Source organism: Engystomops pustulosus, chromosome 11, assembly GCF_040894005.1.
Source record: "Engystomops pustulosus chromosome 11, aEngPut4.maternal, whole genome shotgun sequence".
Classification (NCBI taxonomy): domain Eukaryota; kingdom Metazoa; phylum Chordata; class Amphibia; order Anura; family Leptodactylidae; genus Engystomops; species Engystomops pustulosus.
The window spans coordinates 27,559,712-27,583,037 of record NC_092421.1 but is presented as its reverse complement, the minus strand read 5'-3'; the positions used below and the strand labels follow the sequence as shown (position 1 = coordinate 27,583,037).

At 38.9% G+C, this 23,326-nt stretch overlaps 1 protein-coding gene and 1 long non-coding RNA gene across 17 annotated transcripts in view; one reads left to right on the top strand and one right to left on the bottom strand.

The window, feature by feature from the left end:
* PAX2 (paired box 2) overlaps positions 1 to 19,774 on the top strand; it is a 55,009-nt gene extending 35,235 nt beyond the window's left edge. For 4 of the 15 annotated variants that reach the window (XM_072129554.1, XM_072129545.1, XM_072129549.1 and 1 more), the window contains 7 exons: positions 797 to 972; positions 3,590 to 3,716; positions 8,682 to 8,891; positions 10,448 to 10,549; positions 11,043 to 11,141; positions 14,146 to 14,232; positions 15,176 to 19,774. In XM_072129554.1, the coding sequence (XP_071985655.1) occupies positions 797 to 972; positions 3,590 to 3,716; positions 8,682 to 8,891; positions 10,448 to 10,549; positions 11,043 to 11,141; positions 14,146 to 14,232; positions 15,176 to 15,297 (923 nt within the window). In that variant the 3' untranslated portion in view covers positions 15,298 to 19,774. Of the gene's footprint in view, positions 1 to 796; positions 973 to 3,589; positions 3,717 to 8,681; positions 8,892 to 10,447; positions 10,550 to 11,042; positions 11,142 to 14,145; positions 14,233 to 15,156 lie in introns of all 15 variants that reach the window. The other 11 variants (XM_072129556.1, XM_072129558.1, XM_072129555.1 and 8 more) reach the window with 7 other exon arrangements.
* LOC140105573 (uncharacterized) lies at positions 3,271 to 15,220 on the bottom strand. 2 transcript variants are annotated; one of them, XR_011850587.1, is made up of 5 exons: positions 15,017 to 15,220; positions 9,368 to 9,463; positions 8,146 to 8,298; positions 4,747 to 4,832; positions 3,271 to 4,058 (listed from the first exon to the last, which is right to left on the bottom strand). It is a non-coding gene; the product is annotated as an uncharacterized lncRNA (long non-coding RNA). The 2 variants fall into 2 exon arrangements; XR_011850586.1 differs by lacking the exons at positions 3,271 to 4,058; positions 4,747 to 4,832 and adding exons at positions 7,212 to 7,291; positions 7,622 to 7,893.
* Positions 19,775 to 23,326: the final 3,552 nt, after the last annotated feature.

Here is a 23,326-nt window from a genome sequence, read left to right as displayed (position 1 = left end):
ATTTTTCATTAAACCAACATTCTATATTTGGGGAGTCTTGAGATCCCCCCATACATAAGAGAAAGTCTATGGGTCCTGCTGAAAATTGGTAATTTTGGTTGACTTAGCTCTAATATGTAACTGTCCATTAGTAGCTACAAATTAAATAGACTGCATATAAAATATATTTTGGGATATCCCTTTTAAAAATAAGATGCAGAGCCATCTATAATCATTTTTAAAGGGAACATAAAGAGAAATCAACATGGGCCATTTCCTCTAGTGTGAACGAAATGATGCTTTGTTAAAGGGTCAGACAAAATGCTTTGCACTTCCTCTAATCAATATCTGATATTTTACATTAGCTTATGAAGGATACTGCTCCATGCTATATAATGTAATATTGATTATATCATATCCAACATTCACCTGCAAAGAATAAGATTTATCGGCTTTAATGTAATCTCCCGGTTTCATTCCCAGTGGAACAGAATGGGAGAATACTTTTTGCTATAGATGGAATTTATACTATGAAATCTAATACACAGCGCTGAAATACATCTACCCATCCTCAACAGATATTCAGCTCTGGATGTAAAAGTCAGCACACAACTAAAGTCGACCTATGTCTCATGTTAATGCACTATTAATAACTTGCCTTTTTAAAATTTTCGATGTAGGTAAATAAGTATAAAACATTGTAGGATGTCTTGTTCCAAGACAGACAACATCCAAAAATAACTTCACGATGAACTAAGTAGCTCCTCTGGCACATCTACAAGCAGTTATTATTCTCGTGTCCTCTTTTGTTACATAGATGGCTCTGATGGTTCTGGTCCAAATGGAGATTCTCAGAGTAGCGTGGAGAGCTTACGGAAACATCTACGTGCAGACAACTTCACCCAACAACAGTTGGAAGCACTAGATCGAGTATTTGAACGCCCATCATATTCCGATGTCTTTCAAGCTTCAGAACACATCAAATCAGAACAGGTAATGTAGGAGATAACGTGGGATCTACTGACTGCTACAAATTACATTTTGTTCATTTTCTCAAAAATGTCACAACTAAGTACTACAAGCTTAATACATCATCACAGACCTCTATGTACTACAAGTGTAGTACATTGCCACAAAGCCAAGCGTACATTGACAGAAGACCACATTGCCTTGGTTATAAACTTAAAAGTAATAAACAGGATTGAAGCCACTAGTAGGACATTATCAGAAGAGCCCATATTCATTGCTACAAACTAGAATTTACATCATCATAAATCAAAGCACTAAATAAGAAAGCCAAATTAATTCGTAGATGTAAACTGTCTTGCAGTAATGGTGTCCCAATAAGAAACACGATTTTACATTGCACCCCATCTGTCTTCTTTAATTAAAGGGGTTGCCCTTTTATTGGAGAGTTTAGTGATAAAACAGTGACACCGGAGAAGAGAATAATAAAAAAAACCCCATAATAATAACAACAGACGTTATAAAATAAAAATACTTCTGGCACCATAGTTGAGTAGTATGGCAAGTGACCATGTGGCTACTGTAAACAGGGAGAACCACCATATTAAAATTTTTTTTAGAATATTTGCTTCTATTTGCTTTTATTATTATAAGTCAGTTAACCTATGTAGACAATGTAGACAATGTTGCTGAGGACCTGCGTTTTAGGAGAGCGTAACAGAAACTAAGAACGGAAGGTGAACAAAAAGTCTCCAATCACTACTGAATGCAATGTACACAAGAATGCTTTCCATTACTATTCCATTTTAATACCAGAAAAGAATGGAGAACCAATACTACCAGACCCAGATGTGAACAGAGCCTTAAATTGTCTTTTAGCATTTTTCCATTTTCCTTCAACCATTTTACCTTTAACTTTTTTTTATGCAAAGCTCAGGCTCTCTACCTATTTATTACAGAATCAAATATTATACCATTTAACAGATAATAGAGTACCAAATGCCAGTTAAAAGAATAGTCAAGAAACCTAGTTTGCCCTTTAAACCACTTTTCTGAGCTTGAAGCTGCATATAAAACATGGGAATTGTAGACCTTTGGCTCAGATCCTTTCTCGCTAACTCCTCTCTCTATTTATATCATAAAGGTTGTTTGTCTTAATGGAACATGAAATTAATAAAAAAATCTTCTGAAATGCCCCAAACTATAAAACATGAAATGAAGAAAAGGCATATTTGAGAGTGATTTTCTTCTTTTCCCAGAGTCCCAGAGTTTATTACAATGGATAACCTTTATTTACTTTCATTAGACTATTAAACGCCAGCACAGTCATTTTTTCCCCCTGAAACTTAAAGCAGGGCCCATAAAGCAAATCTAAAGCCTAATTGAGTTCATTTTAATTTCTCTCCGATCACAGCGAATTACTCCGGTGATAAATCAGGGGGCAGCTTCACCCCCAGTAGAAGGCCTAATTTGCAGCTAATTACGAAACTGATTTCAACAGGAAGATCAATACGAAAAGGAATTGGAAATGACTAGGCTGTGGCGTCCAGGCATAGAGGTGGGGGGCGTGGATGGAGAAAACGGGGCAAGAAAGAGCAGAAAATCAGTTTTAATTTAATGTAATATTAATCAGACAGAGTTTTTTCTCCATTCCTTTTTGGTTCCCCCTGTATATTATCCCTTTGAAAAGGCAGCTGTAGAGAGCAAGGTCTGCTCCCAAGAAAACCATAATAAGAAGGCAATTACTAGATTGTTTTGGACAGGACACCCTTTCAAATTCAATGACTCCCCCTCCCACCCTTCTGTTGGCCATGTGCTCTGGCCCACTCCCCAATTTCATACCCCAGTGCACAGGAAGAGGGTGAATAAGAACAGGGTGATGGGGGAGTGTCCTTCCATTGTATTTAATGAAGCACATCATTCACAAAATCAAATGCTGATGATTTAGGGAGACAGGTGATTTTTGGTTTTGCCTTCATTTTTAATAGATCAACAGAAAAATCTATGAGATAATATAAAATCTAGGAGATGGGTTCCTTAAACCTAGCTTAGGCTTTAGAAGTCAAATTACTTTTTGGAGCATTCAGCTATGTACATTTTTTTCATTTATCCATGAACTAATCATATGTATACAGTTTTCAGGTCCCCATTAACATTTTACTATAGCAAGGAGTTAATTTTGTTATCATACAATAGATGTGATAGATGACATAATTATTCATATATATATAAAATACAAAAAATACTAAAACAGCATAAAACACTTCTGTAAATTACACCAACATTTTTAATGATTTTCTGTATTACTATAACTTTGCCCTACAACTCCAAACAATTAACCCGTAATAGACATAAATGGGGTATATATCATAGGCTGTAAGATGGTAACCATGCACGCGTTACATATATCAGGAGGCTCCAACTTGGCATAGGCCCTGCCTGCCCTTCACGCCCCTCCACGACCACTTGGTGTGGAGGAGGTGTAAGGGGGTAAATAGTCGCCATTCTTGGCTGTACACCAGGAATTGTGACTATGTCAGGGCTTGTACACCAGATAAATCTGACCCCATGATTCCTTTGATTTTCTAACACTTTCTTGGTTTTGGAGATTACCAACCCTATTTTATTTTTTATTGTTCACCAGGCAAATGAATATTCCCTTCCAGCACTAACTCCTGGTCTGGATGAAGTCAAATCTAGTTTAACAGCCTCTGGCAATGCAGATCTAGGAAGCAATGTCTCAGGACCTCAGAGCTACCCAGTCGTAACCGGTAAGGCAAGCTCTTCTCTAGAATTATAACAGTTGTATCGGTTATATATTGTTCTTGTGGATGCCTTGAGAGTATCATGAGGTGCTCATGTAATGCTCATGTTTTCAAAACTTTCATGTTCCAGTGCAATCCGTCTTCAGTTTTCAGAAGTGACTATATGTTCACTGTGTTAGAGGCTCTGTTAGGCGCCTCCATTATAAATTCTGTGAAAAATGCCTCAACAGACACTGCAAGGTGCATTATTTTATCCAGTGATGGAATTTCAAGGGTCACCATCAGTTGATAGATGCCTTTGATGCCGATGAGGAGACAGATCCGGCCATTATTTTCCTTTTTCTGTTCCTATAGTGGAGCGACAAAACAGAAACACATGTGAACACAAAGTTGACTTTCCTGTCCAATCTTACTGTTGAAAAATCCATAAAGTCCATATTGTGTAGTGGTGTATTTGGTGATAAAATATGACCAACCTTGTATGTGGAATCTTTGGCGCAAAATTGACACCACATTAGAACAGTTTATTCTCTTCATTTAGAAATGTCATAGAACATTACTTGAATGATAAGGGTCTTCCAATATTACTTCTACATACTACTAATGTGTGATGTAAACTTGTGTCGGTAACTTACTGGTCCAGATTTATTGAAGCTCCTGCGCCACCGCAAACTGCATGCCCATGTATTTAAGAAGTGTCCGCAACATATGTGGGAAATGCATATCATGCAGCGTTCGACAGAATTGTGTTGCATGCCCTATGTTAAAGGTGCACCAAAAAAAGTTGGAGCAGTGCAGGGGGCGCTAGATTCATGAAGAACATGAGACCCAAATCATGAATCTGGTGCACCCTGCACACTACACAGACAAACTGTTTTTGATAAATGTGGGACACTGTCTTTTATATTGCTTCAATACTATATTTCCATACTAACTTACTGTTTGCACCTACTATTGTCATTTACACTTTAATACAACACTATAATGCACTATAAATATTCTCTTGTGTTTTCGTTGCAAATTTGCTTGTATGTACCGGTACGGTATATGTTACTCTATGGCAGCAAAGCACTAGGCGTCTCAGTAGTGCAGTCACAAATGAACTCCTGTCCTGAAAAATTCCTGCAAGAGATCAAAATAAGTTTACACTATTATACTGTTATACTGTTTTGGTACAGCAGAGAAATTTATGTTACTGTACTTCTATATAGTTTATGTAATGATGAATCCAAATATGATTGTAATACAAAGCACATAGAAGCTATACTTCTATCCTACGTTCTAGAGAGCGTGGACTATGTGGAAATGTTATATTGTATCTTATGCTTTATATTACGTTTTGGTTAAAGTTTCCAAAAGTTAATATGTAAGAAAAAAAAAATAATTGTAGGAAAAAGTAGTAGGAATAAAAAACCTAATCCAACATGTAGTTTTGGTCTTGGCAGATTTGCTGTAATAAAAGTTTTAAAAGTTCTATAAGAGGAAATAGAAGGTGGTACCAATTCCAGAGTCCTTACTTACTACCCAAAGTGGTGAGCTGGAAAGATCATGCCTGAATTTAGTGAAAATTCTATCCATTGTATCCTACGCTCCGATTCTTAATTTCTCCTGTGGTAGCACTGTGGTTTTTCCTAGACATTATTTGACGACTGGGGAATTGTATATGGCATCTATTTTAATTTACACAGAAATGATACAAATGGTCCAACAGAGAATAACAGAAACATTCCAAAGTGATTGGAATCAATGGACATTTTATCAGCTTTGTCAGACTTCTGTTATTATCGTATATACAAGATTTGTCTGAAAGGGATACCGAAAATATTCAGATTCGGTTTGGTGCCTAAAAATCACTAGATTTGTACCATATGTGCAAACAGATTCACTCATCTCTAATGAAAATTTGTATTTGTAAATCATAAGTTCATGAAATAATACTTCCTTGCTTCTTAAACACACATGTTGTGGACTGACTTGGTAAGGTGGTATCAGCCTTGGGTGGTTTTGGTTTCATGTGTCGGCGGAGCAGCTGTTGAGGATAAGTTTATACAGCTAGGTGGGGACACACAGGAGCTGGTGGGCTTTTATGTAGTGGAACAGTGCATCAAATGAGTAATAATCACTCAGTTGTTATTATCGGTGACAGTTCAGGATTAGGTCATGAGCCACTTCTACCGGGGGTAAACCGAATTACCCAAGGTCACAATTTCAGTATATTTATGTTGGCCGGGCTGCTTCCCTGCAAAAGGCAGATGTGAAACAGTAATGGATTCCCTTACCACGCAATGATAGTGTACAAGGTGGCTAAAGAAAGGGCGGTTAGGTTTATGGCATCTGATTGCATATTCAGTAGCCTACACGTGTCTATCCTCTCTGTTACATCTTTTCAATGTCACTGAGATGCCTCTGCCTGATCCATCTCGGTCCAAGTGCGAGGAAAGTTCATTGCGGGCTCAGCGTGACACTCCCAGGTGGCACCTTAGCACTAACATGTTCATCTGTATGCAGGATTTCAATCAGACGGTAGAGGAGCGGCAGAAACTCTCATTAAGACTCAGTGCTGTTTACCAACAGTAATGAAGGTAAACGTTTTAAAGGACAGATTAAGGAAAAAGCTTTAGTGAAGAGGGAGGAGGGGGTGAGGGCTTATTTTCCTGCACTTAGGCCATGCTCCAGTTTTTGGAATAATGGTATCATTAGCCAAAAAAAGGTTGCAGATCATGCTTAATCTTAAAATGTTTTCCCCCTTTTTTTTACGAGCAATTAAACGCCTGGCGTTATTGATCATTGTTGATTTTATGTCCTTCTATTTGCATAATCTATTAAAGATGAATGATTCATGGAGTGATTATTATGGGGAAGGGAAGTAGATGTGTTCGGTGTAGTTTTGTCAAGGTGAGAGATGCTTTAACGTTTTTTTTTGTTGCCTTTGCGCTATTAAACGATAATGTCATTAAGTATCCTCCACCTAGAATCTCGACATCTTTGGATCAGAGTCTCACTTTGAAGCAGACGCCACACTGGAGTTATTCCTCGTGGTTGCTGATATCCCCCCCCCCTATCCTCCTACATCATTTTTCCAAGTTCAATCGTTTTATTTGACAAAATAATTTAAAACGTGCAGATTCAATAAGAGCTGCCAGCAGGAAATAACATAATAATATAATTTGGTGGATTAAACTGCCTTGTTAAAAAGCTCTGGGTGTCTTCTCCGTCCTGCAAAATCCATTTGTTATATTTCATGGAAGAATCAATTCTAGTGAAGGAACCAAAAGAATGACTACTTCAGCATTCTAGAGCCAAACATTTATCACAGGTGGCAACAACTAAATCTGTACAGATGAACAACCAACTGGGATCATTGATATTACTTTCCAGTAATTATACGTTGGTCAATCTCATGATCTTTTTATGTCATTCCTTATCATTGCGCTTTATACATAGAGGACATTTTCATGGATTACAAAACCATTACTCAAATATTCATGAAAATACAACCTACCATATTACAAGATATTAGTGATGTCATCAGTGTCTTATTATTGTCATAGGCTACGTGCTGATCCTGGAAGCTACCAATACTGTATGAGGCAATGTGGATTACAACGACAAGCATTTTACCATTCATTTACAAAGTTAACTCCTAATAGTAGTTCTGAATAGGTATTTATCCAATAGGTATTTATCCAAACATAAAGGGGCAAGCTACATTAAGACAAATTACTTCACAGGGCCAGGTCCAAAGGTTAAGACCCCCCCTTCCCGAAATAAACCAGTTAAAAAAACTGGGTCTCTTATATCATAAATGTTATCAGTTGATCGTGTTCATGACTAGCTTCTCTTTACAAAGGGGGTGTATTAAAATAACAACACCCATAGGTAATAAAATACAATACAAGTTAGAGCCCTACCTTTATAAGTACTGTATGCAATTTTGTAGACTTCAGCTTTACAGCTTGGTCATTTGTTATCCAGTACCTTAAGCAGTAGACCTCAGGCTTTTAACAGTACCAAATACACAATAAACAATGTAAGGAATTAACTTCAGAGTAATTCCTCTTGTTGGTGTTGCAGAAGTTGGTGTTGTAGAAGCTTTTACTGTGAAATTGTATCCTCTGGGTTCTGTCTAAGTGGAAATCCACATGCCGATAAGCATTCACTCTAATGCAGTGATCCAGGTAGCCTGCATTACAGAAGATTACCAATTCATTTAACTTAGTCCTTCAAACAGCTTGAGTACTTAGACTACCTTTACAGCAGAAACCGGGGTATGATTCTTGACAACAGAAGTATTAACTACTTTATCACTCCGTTTCTTGAGATATCAAGATATCAGTATAGAATAACATAAAGTGTTAATCAAGATGATGGTCTTAAATCTCCAAGTGATTAATGTTAAAAAAGTGCTATCAAATTTTTATAAAGTCATACTTACCCAACTAAGCCTCCCCCACTTTCAATTCTTTCTGGATGCTCTACTGTTGTCTACTTCCTGGTCCTCCAGGGGATTACTTTTCAGCTGATTACTAGCCATGGTAGACCACCACCATAGCCGATGATTGGTAATTTACTGTGTATCCAGAGTGACCTGAAAACCATTGGACATTGGATATATAGTATGATCTTTAAAAAATATATATATATAATGCTGAGCCTATTTTTTTAATTAGTTTGATTAGTTTAGATTAGTTTAATTAAAATGACTGTTGCCAGAATGGTCTTATTATAAATTTTGAGATGCTTTTCAAGACAATGTCAGCACAGAGCAGAACACCATAAATGGCAAGTAGAGCAAAGTGGTAGACCAGTTACAGAACCATTTTTACTTATTTGAAACCCTCTTTATTTTATTTTGTTGTTTTTAATCATTCCATTTACATTTATACATATATTTTTTTTCTCTCTCTGTGTTCCACCCTTCCTGTGTCTGTGCGTCCGTCTTCTGTCCATCCATTTCCTTCTTCCTCACAGAGAGTTTCTCCTCTCACCTCTATGTAAAGCAAGAGCCTCATGAAGCTTCCCTTACTCCCTTCACTCCCTCTTCACTAGCCAGCTCGGGGCTGGCTGATCTTCAGCCTTTTCAGATGGCCCTCACCGTTGATGCGTCCACACCTACGTACAGCTCCTTCACCCACCATGGCCCTCCCTACGGGCAGTTCGGCAGCCAGCCACTCATAGCAGGTACCAAAATTACCATAATAAGTTATCTACCAAATTGGGCATTTAGTTAATTATCAGGAAATATTCAGATGAACCCTACAAAATTTGCATAGAGCAATCCCTATTTTAAATATTTAAAAATCTACTTAGGAAACTTGTTACTTTGTAATTGATGAATGTTGGAATAGCAAAGACCAATTGGCTTGAGTGGCAAAGGGGTAGGATCCCCAAGGCTGACACAGTGGATCACCAGACCCTGCAAGATCTGAAGAATACATATGTAAAGTGGAGGCTTCTATCTTGCTTTAAAAAGAAAACTTTGTTTCTACAAATGTTTTGTTTTGTTTTACTTTTAATAGTATATCTATGATACATCCTATAATAAAATCTGGTATGGCAGAAGGCGTGATGTGTCTGTCTATGTCAAGACATGTCTATTGTAGCACATATAAATCCTAAAACTCTTACCAATGTTTTATCGCTATTAAAAAGATTACCTTAATGGAGGCAATAACTTGCTTACTGATGCTCATAGAAGTTGCTGTAGCTGGACCATAGTGATCACATCATCCCCTGGCTGTGGAACTATTTTCCTAGGGAAACCAATTGGAAATTAAACATTTTTAAATTTCAAAAATGGGACTTTTTTCAGATCACTGTAATTTTTAACATCATAGCATGCAACTCATGAGGGTTTTAAAGAATTACGGTATATTGTCATTGGAAAATCTTTAGGCTTATGTTTAACATTGGATTTAGATCATTTTGTTCATAGTCGATGCTCTTTAATATTTGGATTGGAACCTACTAGGTTACAGAGAGATAATTTGTAAACTTGTGAACTAGTAATCTAGCTGAACAGCCAATAGGAATCCTAGGTTCAGTGAGTTCCTGTGTAGTGATCAAGAACGGTAAAATACTCCCGACTTCCTAAGCTGAGCCTTCCTGCAGGATTTGCATGGCAATGACAACCAAGCATAAGTCAACCATAAAGTTCTATAAGACCGGTATTATTGATTCAGCCTTGCTAACTCCTGTTTGTAGGCTAATTACCACTGCTAGTATTTAATGGAAGTTGCAGGCAATAGAACAGCCTTATCTGGGATTAGAGAAACTCAGCAACATTGACATCACTTCCAAGTCGTTATGCCTGAATAGGTTGAGGATATTTACAGATGACTGGCGCTGGTTATGAAATCCGTGCTTCTTTCTCGTCACCGACTTAAAACTTACACCACAGTATATGCTAAGAAATCCTATATCATTCAGAAAATTTGTACTTAGCCTAAACCAAATCCAGGATTTAGTGTCAGATTCAATAGTATCAAATCTAACCAAATCTAAATTCTCCAAGTATATATGACAGGACAGTTATCATTTCCAATATAAATTTAGAGCGTAAGATTTCATTGCGTTTTTACCTTTGTAATGATGTTGTATTTATATGTTTCAACACCATTAGAATGGAATACTTGTAAATACTGTACTTGTGTTGGATACCATTCTAGTATAGATTTTTGTGGCTTTTTTTCTCTTTCTTTTTGGAGAATTAAGAAAAAATGTTTTTGTGTTCATAGGTCGAGACATGACAAGTACAACCCTGCCCGGATACCCTCCTCATGTTCCCCCAACGGGACAAGGCAGTTATCCAACATCAACGCTGGCTGGAATGGTACCTGGTAAGTCAGAGTTGTATTGTAACACAAATATAAGGTCATAATTGCAAAATATTTAGAACATTTTAGAATAAGCCACACCTTTAGAACCATATACTTACCTTTAATGATTATATACATATACATGGCAAGACATTTGAGTAGTGGCCAAGTTGCCTTGTAGAAATTACTTACACTTAGGTACACAACTTTTAAGGGGAATAGAATTTGTTCATTAGCTAATGATCGCTCTAAAAGGTCTCTGTGAGCCAATACTTCTAGTTGCTGTTAAGTCACTCAACCAGAGGAACCACTGAGCAGAGAAGTCAATGGGCCATAGTACTGTAAATGGAATGCTTTCACCTAACAGGAACAGTATTTTACAATTAATAGGGGGTTAAATCTCCTCTCACAGTACATCACTAGATACCCATGCTTTAAGCTTGACACACATAGTATGCAGCACTCCACAGGCTATTGACAGGAAAGAAGCATCTCATTATCACTGCATTGACAGGCACCAACGTTTCGGTCCACCATTCGGTCCAACCTGTGGAGTGCTGCTCATGTCTGTCCAGCTCTAAACCTTGTCTGTTTCACTGCAGGACTGGGAGTGGTGAGTCTAGCACATTGTGCATATCTGTATGTCATGTCTTCTCCGTGTCTTCTTCTTATGTTGTCAAACTATGTTTCTGTGGTCATGTAATCCTAAGATCATCATGATTCTTCTTCAAATGTTGATTTGGATCTTCTGCTCTTGATTATAGCATGCTTGTACTTATCGAAGAACCAAGTTAGACTTTTAATTTAGAAGAATGTCACACTTTACAGAAATAGTGTAAAATGTCATATATATATATATATATATATATATATATATAAATGTATATTTATTACCACTGACTTACTACTAGACCAGATAGGCAATTAGTCCACCATATTTATCATTATGGTTCAAGTTGTGTGATAGTTTTGGAACATCTAGCTTGATGCCTCTCCCATTGGTTGGATATAAGCACAAAATATTAAAACCTGTCACATGTCTAAAATACATAATAAAGCTTTTGCAACACCACTTTTGGTGCACAATAACTCAGAATTCTAGTGCATTCCAAAATATTAATCTTCACTTATGTCTCTAATAATCCAATGAACAGTTTTTGTGCCATATTATGAACCTATGGCCTTATAATAAAAGTTTGATGCTGGTGTCAAAGGGTTATCCAAATAGTTACCTATTATAACAGAGATCTTATGTCACACTCATAGACAAGAATAGAACAAGATCTATTGGTGCTGTATTTTCCTTTCAAGCATATTTATAGATACAATGTATAGATCTAATGGACAAAGGGCTGTTTCTTCTAGGCACAGCTTTGACAAAGCATTAATTCCCACGTTTATTTATTTCGAGATATATAACACAAGTACGAGTGAATGCTCCATTAAATGACACTGCATAAAGCTGTAGAACAGACACATATATTACTCCCTAATATACAACTTACATTTGTTTGAGACATTATTGTACAACTTAAAGCAAAAGGAGTCCAGGTTGGTGCAGTGAACTGCTGGAAAGGGCTAGCGGCCGGGTGAGCAAAGAGGGGAGTATGGAAATAAAATTCAATGCTGATGAGGAAATTACACTTGTTTCATTAGTGATCAAGGGAAGAGATAGCTCAGTTCCTTTTGGTCACAGTTGAGCTAAAAAACTCATTATCCTCCTGTATGCATGCTTTCACTTCTCGTCAATAAACACTTCCCACTATCCGCTGCTCTGCTCCCACCCTCTGCGCACCTATAAACACATGTAACTGCGCTGTTCTGTGCACAGCCTTTGTATGGCTAATATACCGTAGTGCCAAAATAAAATTATTGCATGCCTACAGACCTGCGCTATAAAGAATATGTTAACAGTGTATAAGGCAGCTGATAATAGGTGAATATCAGGAGATAAAGTAAACTGTTTACACCTTTGTATGATTCAAGGATGCTTCTGTAATTAATGGAACTATGTCAGACATTAGATCTAGTTTATTAATACTTTTTACCTTATATTAAGGTATATTAAGTAGCGGAACCCAACAACTAGTAGTTGGATCCAACTACTAGTATATGTGTATACAGGCCTCCCAACTAGCTCCAGACTCTATTCCCATCTCAGGTCACAAGTATGTACCTATGAGACCAGACAACTAGTATACATGTATACAGGTCTCCCAAATAGCCACGAGCTCTATTCCCATCTCAGGTCACAAGTATGTGCCTGTGAGACCAGATAACTACTATATATGTATAGGGGCCTCCCAACTAGCCCCAAGCTCTATTCCCATCTCAGGTCACAAGTATGTGCCTGTGAGACAAGACAACTAGTATATGTATATAGAGGCTTCCCAACTGGCAACGAACTCTATTCCCATCTCATGTCACAAGTATGTGCCTGTGAGACCAGACAACTAGTATACGTGTATAGGGGCCTTCCAACTAGCCCCAAACTCTATTCCCATCTCAGGTCACAAGTATGTGCCTGTGAGACCAGACAACTAGTATACGTTTATAGGGGCCTTCCAACTAGCCCCAAACTCTATTCCCATCTCAGGTCACAAGTATGTGCCTGTGAGACCAGACAACTAGTATATATGTATAGGGGCCTTCCAACTAGCCCCAAACTCTATTCCCATCTCAGGTCACAAGTATGTGCCTGTGAGACCAGACAACTAGTATACATGTATAAAGGCCTTGCAACTTGCCCCAAGCTCTATTCCCATTTCAGGTCACAAGTGTCTGCCTGTGAGACCAGACAACTATTATATGTGTATACAGGCCTCCTAACTAGCCCCAAACTCTATTCCCATTTCAGGTCACAAGTATGTGCCTATGAGACCAAACAACTAGTATGTGTATACAGGCCTCCCAACTAGCCCCGAACTCTATTCCCATCTCAGGTCACAAGTGTCTGCCTGTGAGACCAGACAACTAGTATATGTATATCGAGGCTTCCCAACTAGCCCCGAGCTCTATTCCCATCTCAGGTCACAAGTATGTGCCTGTGAGACCAGACAACTAGTATACGTGTATAGAGGCCCCCCAACTAGCCCCAAGCTCTATTCCCATCTCAGGTCACAAGTATGTGCCTGTGAGACCAGACAAATATTATATGTGTATACAGGCCTCCCAACTTTCCCCAAACTCTATTCCTATCCTAGGTCACAAGTATGTCCCTATGCTCTTTCAAGACAGAGTGGTTTGGAGAAATAGCTGTTAACCATCTACTAATGTAGGAGATACTGTGTGTTCATGGTTTTTGAACATACTATTCAGCACACAACCATATATAAAATAAATGTGCCAAACCTGATGGACCTCATAATAATCAATAGGATCCATTAGGTGCCAGAAATGTCAAAGATCTGACATATCTGTTATTTTCATTGTGCTGTTCCTATAATTGAGAAAAACAATGGACCTAACTAATGCAAATGTGAACACGCCCTTGCGGCACAATTACCTAATTAAACCACTGGAACCCAGTAAAAGAGATATTTTACTTCATTTGGTCTACATCTGATGAATATGTTCAGTGCTGTAAACAACTAACTCTCAATTTATTTTCTTTCTAGGAAGCGAATTTTCAGGGAACCCCTACAGTCATCCTCAGTACACAACATACAATGAAGCGTGGAGGTTTAGCAATCCAGCATTACTAAGTGAGTAATGACTTCAGTCCTAGACTATAGAATTTCTATGTTCAAAGAATTTGAAAGGGCAAGAATAAAAAGAGGTCTTTAGTCTTTAAAAACTTAACTTTCCTAGGGACATAATGGGCATTGCCTACTAGTCAAGAGAGTATGGAATGAAGACAAAGTCAATATATGTTTAACCCAACCAAAGACAGTGGGGCTCATTTACTAAGGGGCCGCAGACCGCATTTTCGTCGGGTTTCCCACCGATTTCCGAGTTGCCCATTTAACAGGGGATTTTGGCGTATCGGCACCGGCTTTCACGCGGCACAAATCGGGGGGTGGGCCGTCAGATGATCTGAAGGATTCGGACAACGCGTGGGATTTAACATCGGAAATTGTGTCGCAAGCCATGCACTTACATGCACCGGGAAGAAGAAGGTGAACTTCAGCAGACCTCGGCGGGGAAGCAACTGATGCAGGAAATCGCGATGAGCAACGTGAATCGCGCCGGACTTCATCTTCGTCGGACCTTCCGGATCGGGGATCGCGACAGGACCGGTTAAGTAAATTTGTCCCACTGATATCATAGAGGCTGTGGAGTACAATCTGTAGCGAAATTAGCCGAGCATACATAGGTATAATGTGTTGTGAAAAGAGAAAAGATTGTACTAATTAATGGGCTACCTGTTTATACAAACTCATAGAGGGAAGCCTGTCAATAACAAATTAGGACCACCCACTGGTTCATGTTTAGACTTTCCCATCTTCTACGTGTGTACAGTGTCGATCATCAATAGCTTAGACTTACATGGCTATCAATTAAAATGTAGCTTGCCATGAAGGGAGAAATATGGGAAGCATAGATGTGCATTTTTGTTGTGTTTGTCTTTGTTTTGTTTGCTTGTTGTCCTTTCAACCAGTCCATTCTTCTCCTGTGTTAACTTTCAGGTTCCCCTTATTATTATAGTGCCACATCCAGGGGCTCCGCACCTCCCACTGCTGCCACTGCCTATGACCGCCACTAGTTACCATGGAAACCATATGAAGCTACAGGGCGAGAACTTAGGCCTCCATATTGTACCTGTGTGAACAACATCTTGGGAAGAAGAATGTCTCGTGATATGCCTCCTACAATCACACTCCTACAACTACTGACTATTGAGTTGCAAGGGGCTGAGCTTCTGTTGATCATTTGCCTCCCTGTTGTTACTTTATCCACATACAGTACCTAACACTGGAACTTATATGTTGCAAATGAAAGGCCTGCAAATTAATTTATACAGTGGACTTTGGGACCTTAAGGTGGCAACGTTTAAACATACTACTAGCCAGTGTTACTATTCTCAAAACAGCAATGCAAAGAATCAAGGACATTTTTGTAGGACTCCAAAAATAAAAGTTATTGGTAAAAAAAAAACTAGATGGAAACAAATTGTTAGCCACAAAAATAAAAAAGGGAGAAAATGTTTTCAAGTATTTTCCATCTAAATTTGATCCATTGGAAAGATCTACTGAGGACAGAAGAGTTCTGACAGAATCGTTATGAAGCAATTACAAATTGGGGGACTTTAGGAATCAAAACAATGTTTCATTAGTGGAAATTTCAGAACTATCCCTCTTTTTACACTTCTGCCTTGGATTGGATGCCTGTCTCTTACACTCCATTCATTGTGCGTGGCATGTCATGAAACTTCACATGGACACCATATCAGTGAACAAACAAAAAATAAAAAAAAACAACAAAAAAAATAACAATCATCTCAGAGAAGAAGACTGGAGGACATTTTAAAGTCTTATGACTTAGAGAAAAATAAATATATGAATATATAAATATATATATAAAAAACACTGTTTTTATGCTTTATCATGAAGGTCTGTACAAATTACAATAGACAATTTTCTATAAAAAAAACTCAAAAACAAAAAATGCTGAAAATGGAAGAGAATGTCATAGGATTATGTAAAGAAGGCAGTTCTTAAAATATTATTTCCTGTTTTTTTGTTTGCACTAGTGTGTCAGTGTACAATGTAAAGGGACCCTGTTATGTCCCTTGAGTATAAAATCATTGTGGAAAAAAACAACAAAATACAGGATATGGCTTTGTAAATTCAGTTTTTTTTTATTTAGACTAAAATGGCACTTACAACCCAGATTCCAGGTTTACATACAGTTTGCATTGCCATTGACATTTTTTCTGTAAAATTATAATACATAAGTATTTATACATTCCTGCTAGATCAGTTTTACTCATATTTAAGAATGTCAATGTTATAGGCACTTTTTGTTTTGCTGCCTATTCCCCTTCCCCGATGCATTTGAACAATATGACCTTGGACTCCACCATGGCCCATATTCCGTGTGTAGAAAAATATATATTATACTTGTATTTAAAATGACCCTTAACATTTTCACCAAGATATTATGAGTTACAAAGAATAACAAATTTCCCATAGGACTTCAAAAATAAAAGTTTGTGGTGACAAAGCAGATAAAACAAATTATAAGCCCCCCCCAAAATTATCCCTTATACTACTTTTACCAGTCAGTATGGGGCCCGTGTGCTTTTATAATGAACCAAGTCTCGTATTCTGACATGACATACCAAACACCACTAGGATTAGTCTTATCATAGCCCTCCATGAGAAAAGCACAACACAGATGAGGGGTAGGTGCATTCACCAATCTTAATATTTTATTGAAAATCCTGACACTTGGAAGTTCCCATAATGACAATAAAGATGACAGATCTATGTGTACAAATGAAATGTTTTCCACAGTAAAGAAATGATCATTACTAATCAGTTTTTGTCTTGATACTTGATATTGCCCACTTTTATAAAGTATGGACCATATTAATAGTTGAGTTGGCTCTCAGCAGAAGGATTGCTGCTTCTTTGATCAAAAAAAACAAAAGACAGTCGAATATTAATAAAGGGTAAACATTTTTTGTCTAAAGGGTCCTGGGACCCAACCAATCATTGGCGGAGGAGTCTTGGTCCTGAGACCCCTTTACAATCCCACGACAAAAAAAGGTCCATTAATAACATCCACGTTGTCCACTTTGCTGGGCTACATGTGTAAAGAATTCAGCCCATAAAAGACTAACTTCACTTCTCAGAGGAGAAGTAAAAATATTGATAAGAGCCAAAGGGATGTAATGTTTAGCTCAGTCAACACCCATCATTTGGATTACTAATCAAAGAAACAGTAAAGATGGGATAGGATAGAGTCCCAGTAGGGTATAAAATAACAACATGCTATATGCAGTGCTCCGATTCAGCACAACAAAGCCCATTGCTGCCAGACTCTGAACACATAAGCTCAGTGGTGATGTCACGTTGAGCGTGTGTGAATCTGCTAAAGCCTGGAACAGCTGTCAATGCCTCTTCAGCAACAAGTCTCTGTATACAGATGGAGTCCGTACTGAACCAGAGTGATAGACAGGGGTAAATATATCTAGTTTGATATTTTTATACCTCTCTGGGACCTATTTTTAAAAACTCTTCATCCCAGACAACCTCTTTAAATGTTTAATAAATATTATCAACCTACCAAAAGCACATACGTCTTTCTATGTTATAAAACTTCCATCTCGGACACAAAGTGTAACTGTATGGGCGCAAACTTCACCAGTATCGACCTGTAGAGTTTTTTGCTCTAGTCTCCGACTGGAAAACTATAGTAAATGTAGCGGGATGGGCATTCACACCCCGGTCCACCCTCTGCCCTGATACGCCCAAAGTGGCTTGCGGATCGTGAAATGGCTGAAAGTTGCAGAGACAGAGGCTTCATGTCGCTTCTCCACCAGAAAACTGGTGTCGGAGCCATAATAAATCACCCCCAATATGCCTATTTTCTCCAAAATCAACTTCCGCTCCTGCAAAACTCAGATGAATGCAACTCAGAAGCAAAGAAAGTGATGTCCCAAGTAGAAAATAAGATTTAATAATTTGGCTAATGGGCCTAATTTTGGCTAATGAGTTTGGCATAGGAATAGAAAATAACAGACTGTCATTTGGTGTCTTTGATAAAGAATTGATCATTTTATATACCCACCTTTCACTATTGCTGGTCCATTAGTGGAGGTCTCTCTCTTAGACATATCCTTCTCTGAGAATTTCTATGCTCAATGCATAAGAAGCTGAATTTGATCATCATCAGTATTACCGTAATTAAATAATATCCAGTGTAAACTCAATAGACCTTACAATATTGTCAAATTTAATAGGAGGTAAATGGCTTAAAATAATCATTTGTTTACAGGTCCCTGCATCCAAAAATAGAATCATTATTATTTTATAGGCTGAAATTTTTTACAAAATCCAAGAACATTCCTATCCCCCTTCCTGTGTTTATTTATATGAAGCATATACAGTATTATGTATGGATTGTGTTGCTGACACTAGATCTACAGAATGTGGTACTATTGTATGGTAGAATCCAATGGAAACCAAGTGGACTCTACGGAAACACATACGAAATGGCAATTATTTAAATTTATTTTACATCAAGACAAAACAGTTGCTGCTTTGTAGAAAGATGATGCGTGTAAAGTGAAGGATATTTTGTCTTTGTATATAAGTTCATCCGCATTTCATTACACATGCTATTAAATGAAGCTTTCATCATGTAGATAACAACAAAATGTCTGTATGTTGCAAGTCTTCTTGTGCTCATTGGAAAAAAAAGGAAAATTATGTTTCAAATAAAGCACAGCATGAACATTAGTGACTCGCAAAAGTCTGCGGGTTTTGCAAACAGCCTAAGACTTAATTTTTGCCTCATTTTTACACAACAGAAGCTTTCACAAGAATACTATGCAAACACACTGTTCTGCATGTTGTCCTGGCCTGTGCTTGCCATTGCTTGCTTCCTCCCATTGCTTACTTTCAATCTTGGTTTCAATCATACATCAAAAAAACCTTCAAAATGTAAAACAAATGTGATCTTCAGTGTCTGCCAGTCACCAGTGTTCCACAACGTAACCCCATGCTACCTTACTTTCTGATACGGCACCCAAGGTCAGTGTTCTCTTGTGATGTATACACAAAGGGCAAGAATGAGTTGTGCATTTTCACTTGATACTTTGTTACTTCTTTTATGGGAACCCAAAGTCTGCGTGATTTATCACTCAAGCCTTTCTAATGATCAAGGAAGAGTCTAAATTCTAAAATATATTACAAGGTCTTCAGAATGAGTAAAATATCCAGATATTTAGAGGAAATTATGTATTCATACCTCTTTCTACATAGATCCATTTTTCTTGGCAGTAAAACGACACAAGGGCACATCTAGCAGGAGGAAAAGCTTTCCTGATAGAAGAACCCAAGTGTCTATTGTTGCAGTCTAAGCAGTCCATGACTGTACTATGGAGATAATGCAATGATGCAACTGCAGTAAGCAGCATGCAAAACAGTGTGCCTTCTCTGACTCGGGTACACGAGATATGTCTCTGCTACAACATTTTGATTGGACGTGTTTGACTAAAGCCAGTTGGCTTTGATCATCGCTTCGGTTGTTTAACTTTTTCGTGCACATGTTAAATAAATTCTTTTCTATGTCGTTTTGTGGGCCTATTCTTTTGGTGCATAGTTTAACATATGGCTATGTGGCATTAAACAGGGGGTCCAATTTGGCAAAGTGAGAGTAGCAATGGAACAAGGTAAAGGCTTTTTCACGTTGGCGATGGTGTTCAGCTTCAGTTGCATAGCCGTTGCGTCTTGTCTCTCTGATGCATCTGTTTTGTCTCCGTGTCTGCAAAGAAACTGAAGGATTGCTTTGAAACATCACATCTGGTTTTTCAGACTAATCAGTGAAAAAAAACGATATTTCATCAGTTTTTTTGGAACTTCTGTTGCCTTCCGTGATCCGCATCAGTGAAATTTTTTTTTCCATGGACAACAGATTAGTAAAAAATACACACCAATGTGAAGACACCCATAGAAATCAATGGCTTTGTGAGGCATCCGTGGAAATCCCTGTGAAAAACAACGCCAATGTGAAAGAGCCCTAAGTGGTGTATTAATGCAATCCATATATGGATATTTGATCAATTTGCCAATTGATCATTTATCATTGGTATGGCAGACACTTCATCAGAAAACTGATCTGCTGTCCATAAAAACTTGTCATAATTACTGTAGAGTGTAGAGTGTAACTTCATTATATGTAGTAGAAATGTTTGGTTTTATGATGAGGAATATTGAGGAGGAATTGGTCTGATCCAACAATTAACATCAATCTTGTCATCTGTTGGTATGATGTGTCTAAAATTTTCTTTGTATGAACCTGTTGGTAGACAGTGAGGCAGATACAGGTACGATAACACTGTAAAGAGTTGCATAGCCGCCACAATGCCTAGCAATCTTGTGCTCAAGGAGTTGAATGAACAGGTCCGCGAGAGGATGCAGGGAGGCGGAGACAAGAAGCAATGTAGCAGGTGGGAGGGGTTTTTTAATTCAAAATCGAGGAGGACAATCTGTTTGTGGAGGGGGGGCACTTACTTTGAACAAGAATGACCACACTCAGGGGACGACCGGGCATGGAGCCAGGCAAAGTTTTATAAAAGTTATTGTTTGAAAGAGATAATCCAGGAATCGGATAAAAATAGTTTTCAGATATGCTTGGTATTGACTGTGGGGATGTGGGAGAACCTAAAAACTGTGTTCTGGTGACAGGTTCCATTTAACAGATTAGGAAGAAGGGTCAGGCAGCATAAAAGTAAGATCACACAGGCATTTCACAAAAACGGTGACCAAAAATGTATATTACTCCAATAATAACCACACCTGAAAGCTCCTTAATAACCTTAATCATTATTTAGCTCAGGGTTGGGTCCAGGTTTCAGCAGGCCCCTGGACGACATAGGCCCTTTTTCAGTGAACTTACGTGGTGGCATTAAAAATTCTGAACTAAAACAGTCTTCTGTTCCCAGCCCCCTCATGATTATTTTATATAAAGCCACCCTCGCCCTCTATGGATTCATTAGTTACAGTCCCCCTTACCCTCATGGATTACATGTGTACAGCCTTATGTGGGCACCCCCAGCAGCCCTGGGCCCTGGAACTTGCCCAGGTATGCCCAGTGCCGGCGCCTGCCCTGATTTAGCTATTTTACACACATGGGGGTCTAACTTTTTATTTGTTCGGATACCATAATAATTTTCCGGCTGTAACAAAGACTATAGTTGAAACCAATAGATCTGGTGTAGACTGCGTCTGAAACTACTAAGATACTGGACACCAAAGGGAATTTTTTTTTGAGTGAATATTTGAATAAATCCCCCCCAGGCATCTATCTAGGATCCTGGTTGACTTCTACAGTTGAGTAGCAGATCGGCTCCTGCTAGATTGCATCTCTGCTTACAAAGTCACAAAATGAAAGCAGAGCACCATGTGCCGTACATGTATGACCTGTACTTATCAAATTTAGAAGGCCATGACACTACCATAAAATAAGATTCTGTTTCCAAACCATGTGCCAAAGGCACGAGTGGATCTTGTAGGACAATTGTGGCGAACCTATGGCACGCGTGCCCTCTCCACGGGCACGTGCACCATCTCCCCTGCCGTCTATATCTTGAATCAATGAAGCTTCGGCCAGCAGGAAAAGCTGCCGATCGCCGAGTGCTCCAGTGATATCTCTCACTGTAGGCTGCTCCGTGCTCACTAGTGCTGCCTTACATTCTCTTACCCCCTCCCCCTCCTCCCCTGCAGCCCGGAAACACAAGGAGAGAGAGATGGAACTGCAGGAGCATACAGCAGCCTGTAAAGATAAGTGTAACAGGAGGAGGCAGGAGCTGCTCTGTGTATATGTCACAGGCAGCCAGCTTTGGGACACTAAATAACTATAGGTCCTTATTGTTTAGTGTCCCAAACTGCCCTGTATGAAAGCTTCCCATAGCCACATATATACTGCCCTTGGCCCAGATCTCTTGTCTTGTTGCTGTGCCATGCTGCCAGTGACCCTGGGGTGCACTACACTGCCCTCACTGACAGCATGGCACAGGTGCCCAGAGCTCAGGACCAAGGGAGATATATATACACTCACCGGCCACTTTATTAGGTACACCTGTCCAACTGCTCGTTAACACTTAATTTCTAATCAGCCAATCACATGGCGGCAACTCAGTGCATTTAGGCATGTAGACATGGTCAAGACAATCTCCTGCAGTTCAAACCGAGCATCAGTATGGGGAAGAAAGGTGATTTGAGTGCCTTTGAACGTGGCATGGTTGTTGGTGCCAGAAGCACAACCATCTCTAGGGTTTACAGAGAATGGTCCGAAAAAGAAAAAAAATCCAGTGAGCAGCAGTTCTGTGGGCGGAAATGCCTTGTTGATGCCAGAGGTCAGAGGAGAATGGGCAGACTGGTTTGAGCTGATAGAAAGGCAACAGTGACTCAAATCGCCACCCGTTGCAACCAAGGTAGGCAGAAGAGCATCTCTGAACGCACAGTATGTCGAACTTTGAGGCAGATGGGCTACAGCAGCAGAAGACCACACCGGGTGCCACTCCTTTCAGCTAAGAACAGGAAACTGAGGCTACAATTTGCACAAGCTCATCGAAATTGGACAGTAGAAGATTGGAAAAACGTTGCCTGGTCTGATGAGTCTCGATTTCTGCTGCGACATTCGGATGGTAGGGTACATTTATGACCACAATGTACCCAACATCTGATGGCTACTTTCAGCAGGATAATGCGCCATGTCATAAAGCTGGAATCATCTCAGACTGGTTTCTTGAACATGACAATGAGTTCACTGTACTCAAATGGCCTCCACAGTCACCAGATCTCAATCCAATAGAGCATCTTTGGGATGTGGTGGAACGGGAGATTCGCATCATGGATGTGCAGCCAACAAATCTGCGGCAACTGTGTGATGCCATCATGTCAATATGGACCAAAATCTCTGAGGAATGCTTCCAGCACCTTGTTGAATCTATGCCACGAAGAATTGAGGCAGTTCTGAAGGCAAAAGGGGGTCCAACCCGTTACTAGCACGGTGTACCTAATAAAGTGGCAGGTGAGTGTATGTTAACCTATACTTTAACTTTGTAGATCTACCTACTGAGAAAGCATATAAACTGACGGTTTCTTTTATGTTGAGGTTCTTGAT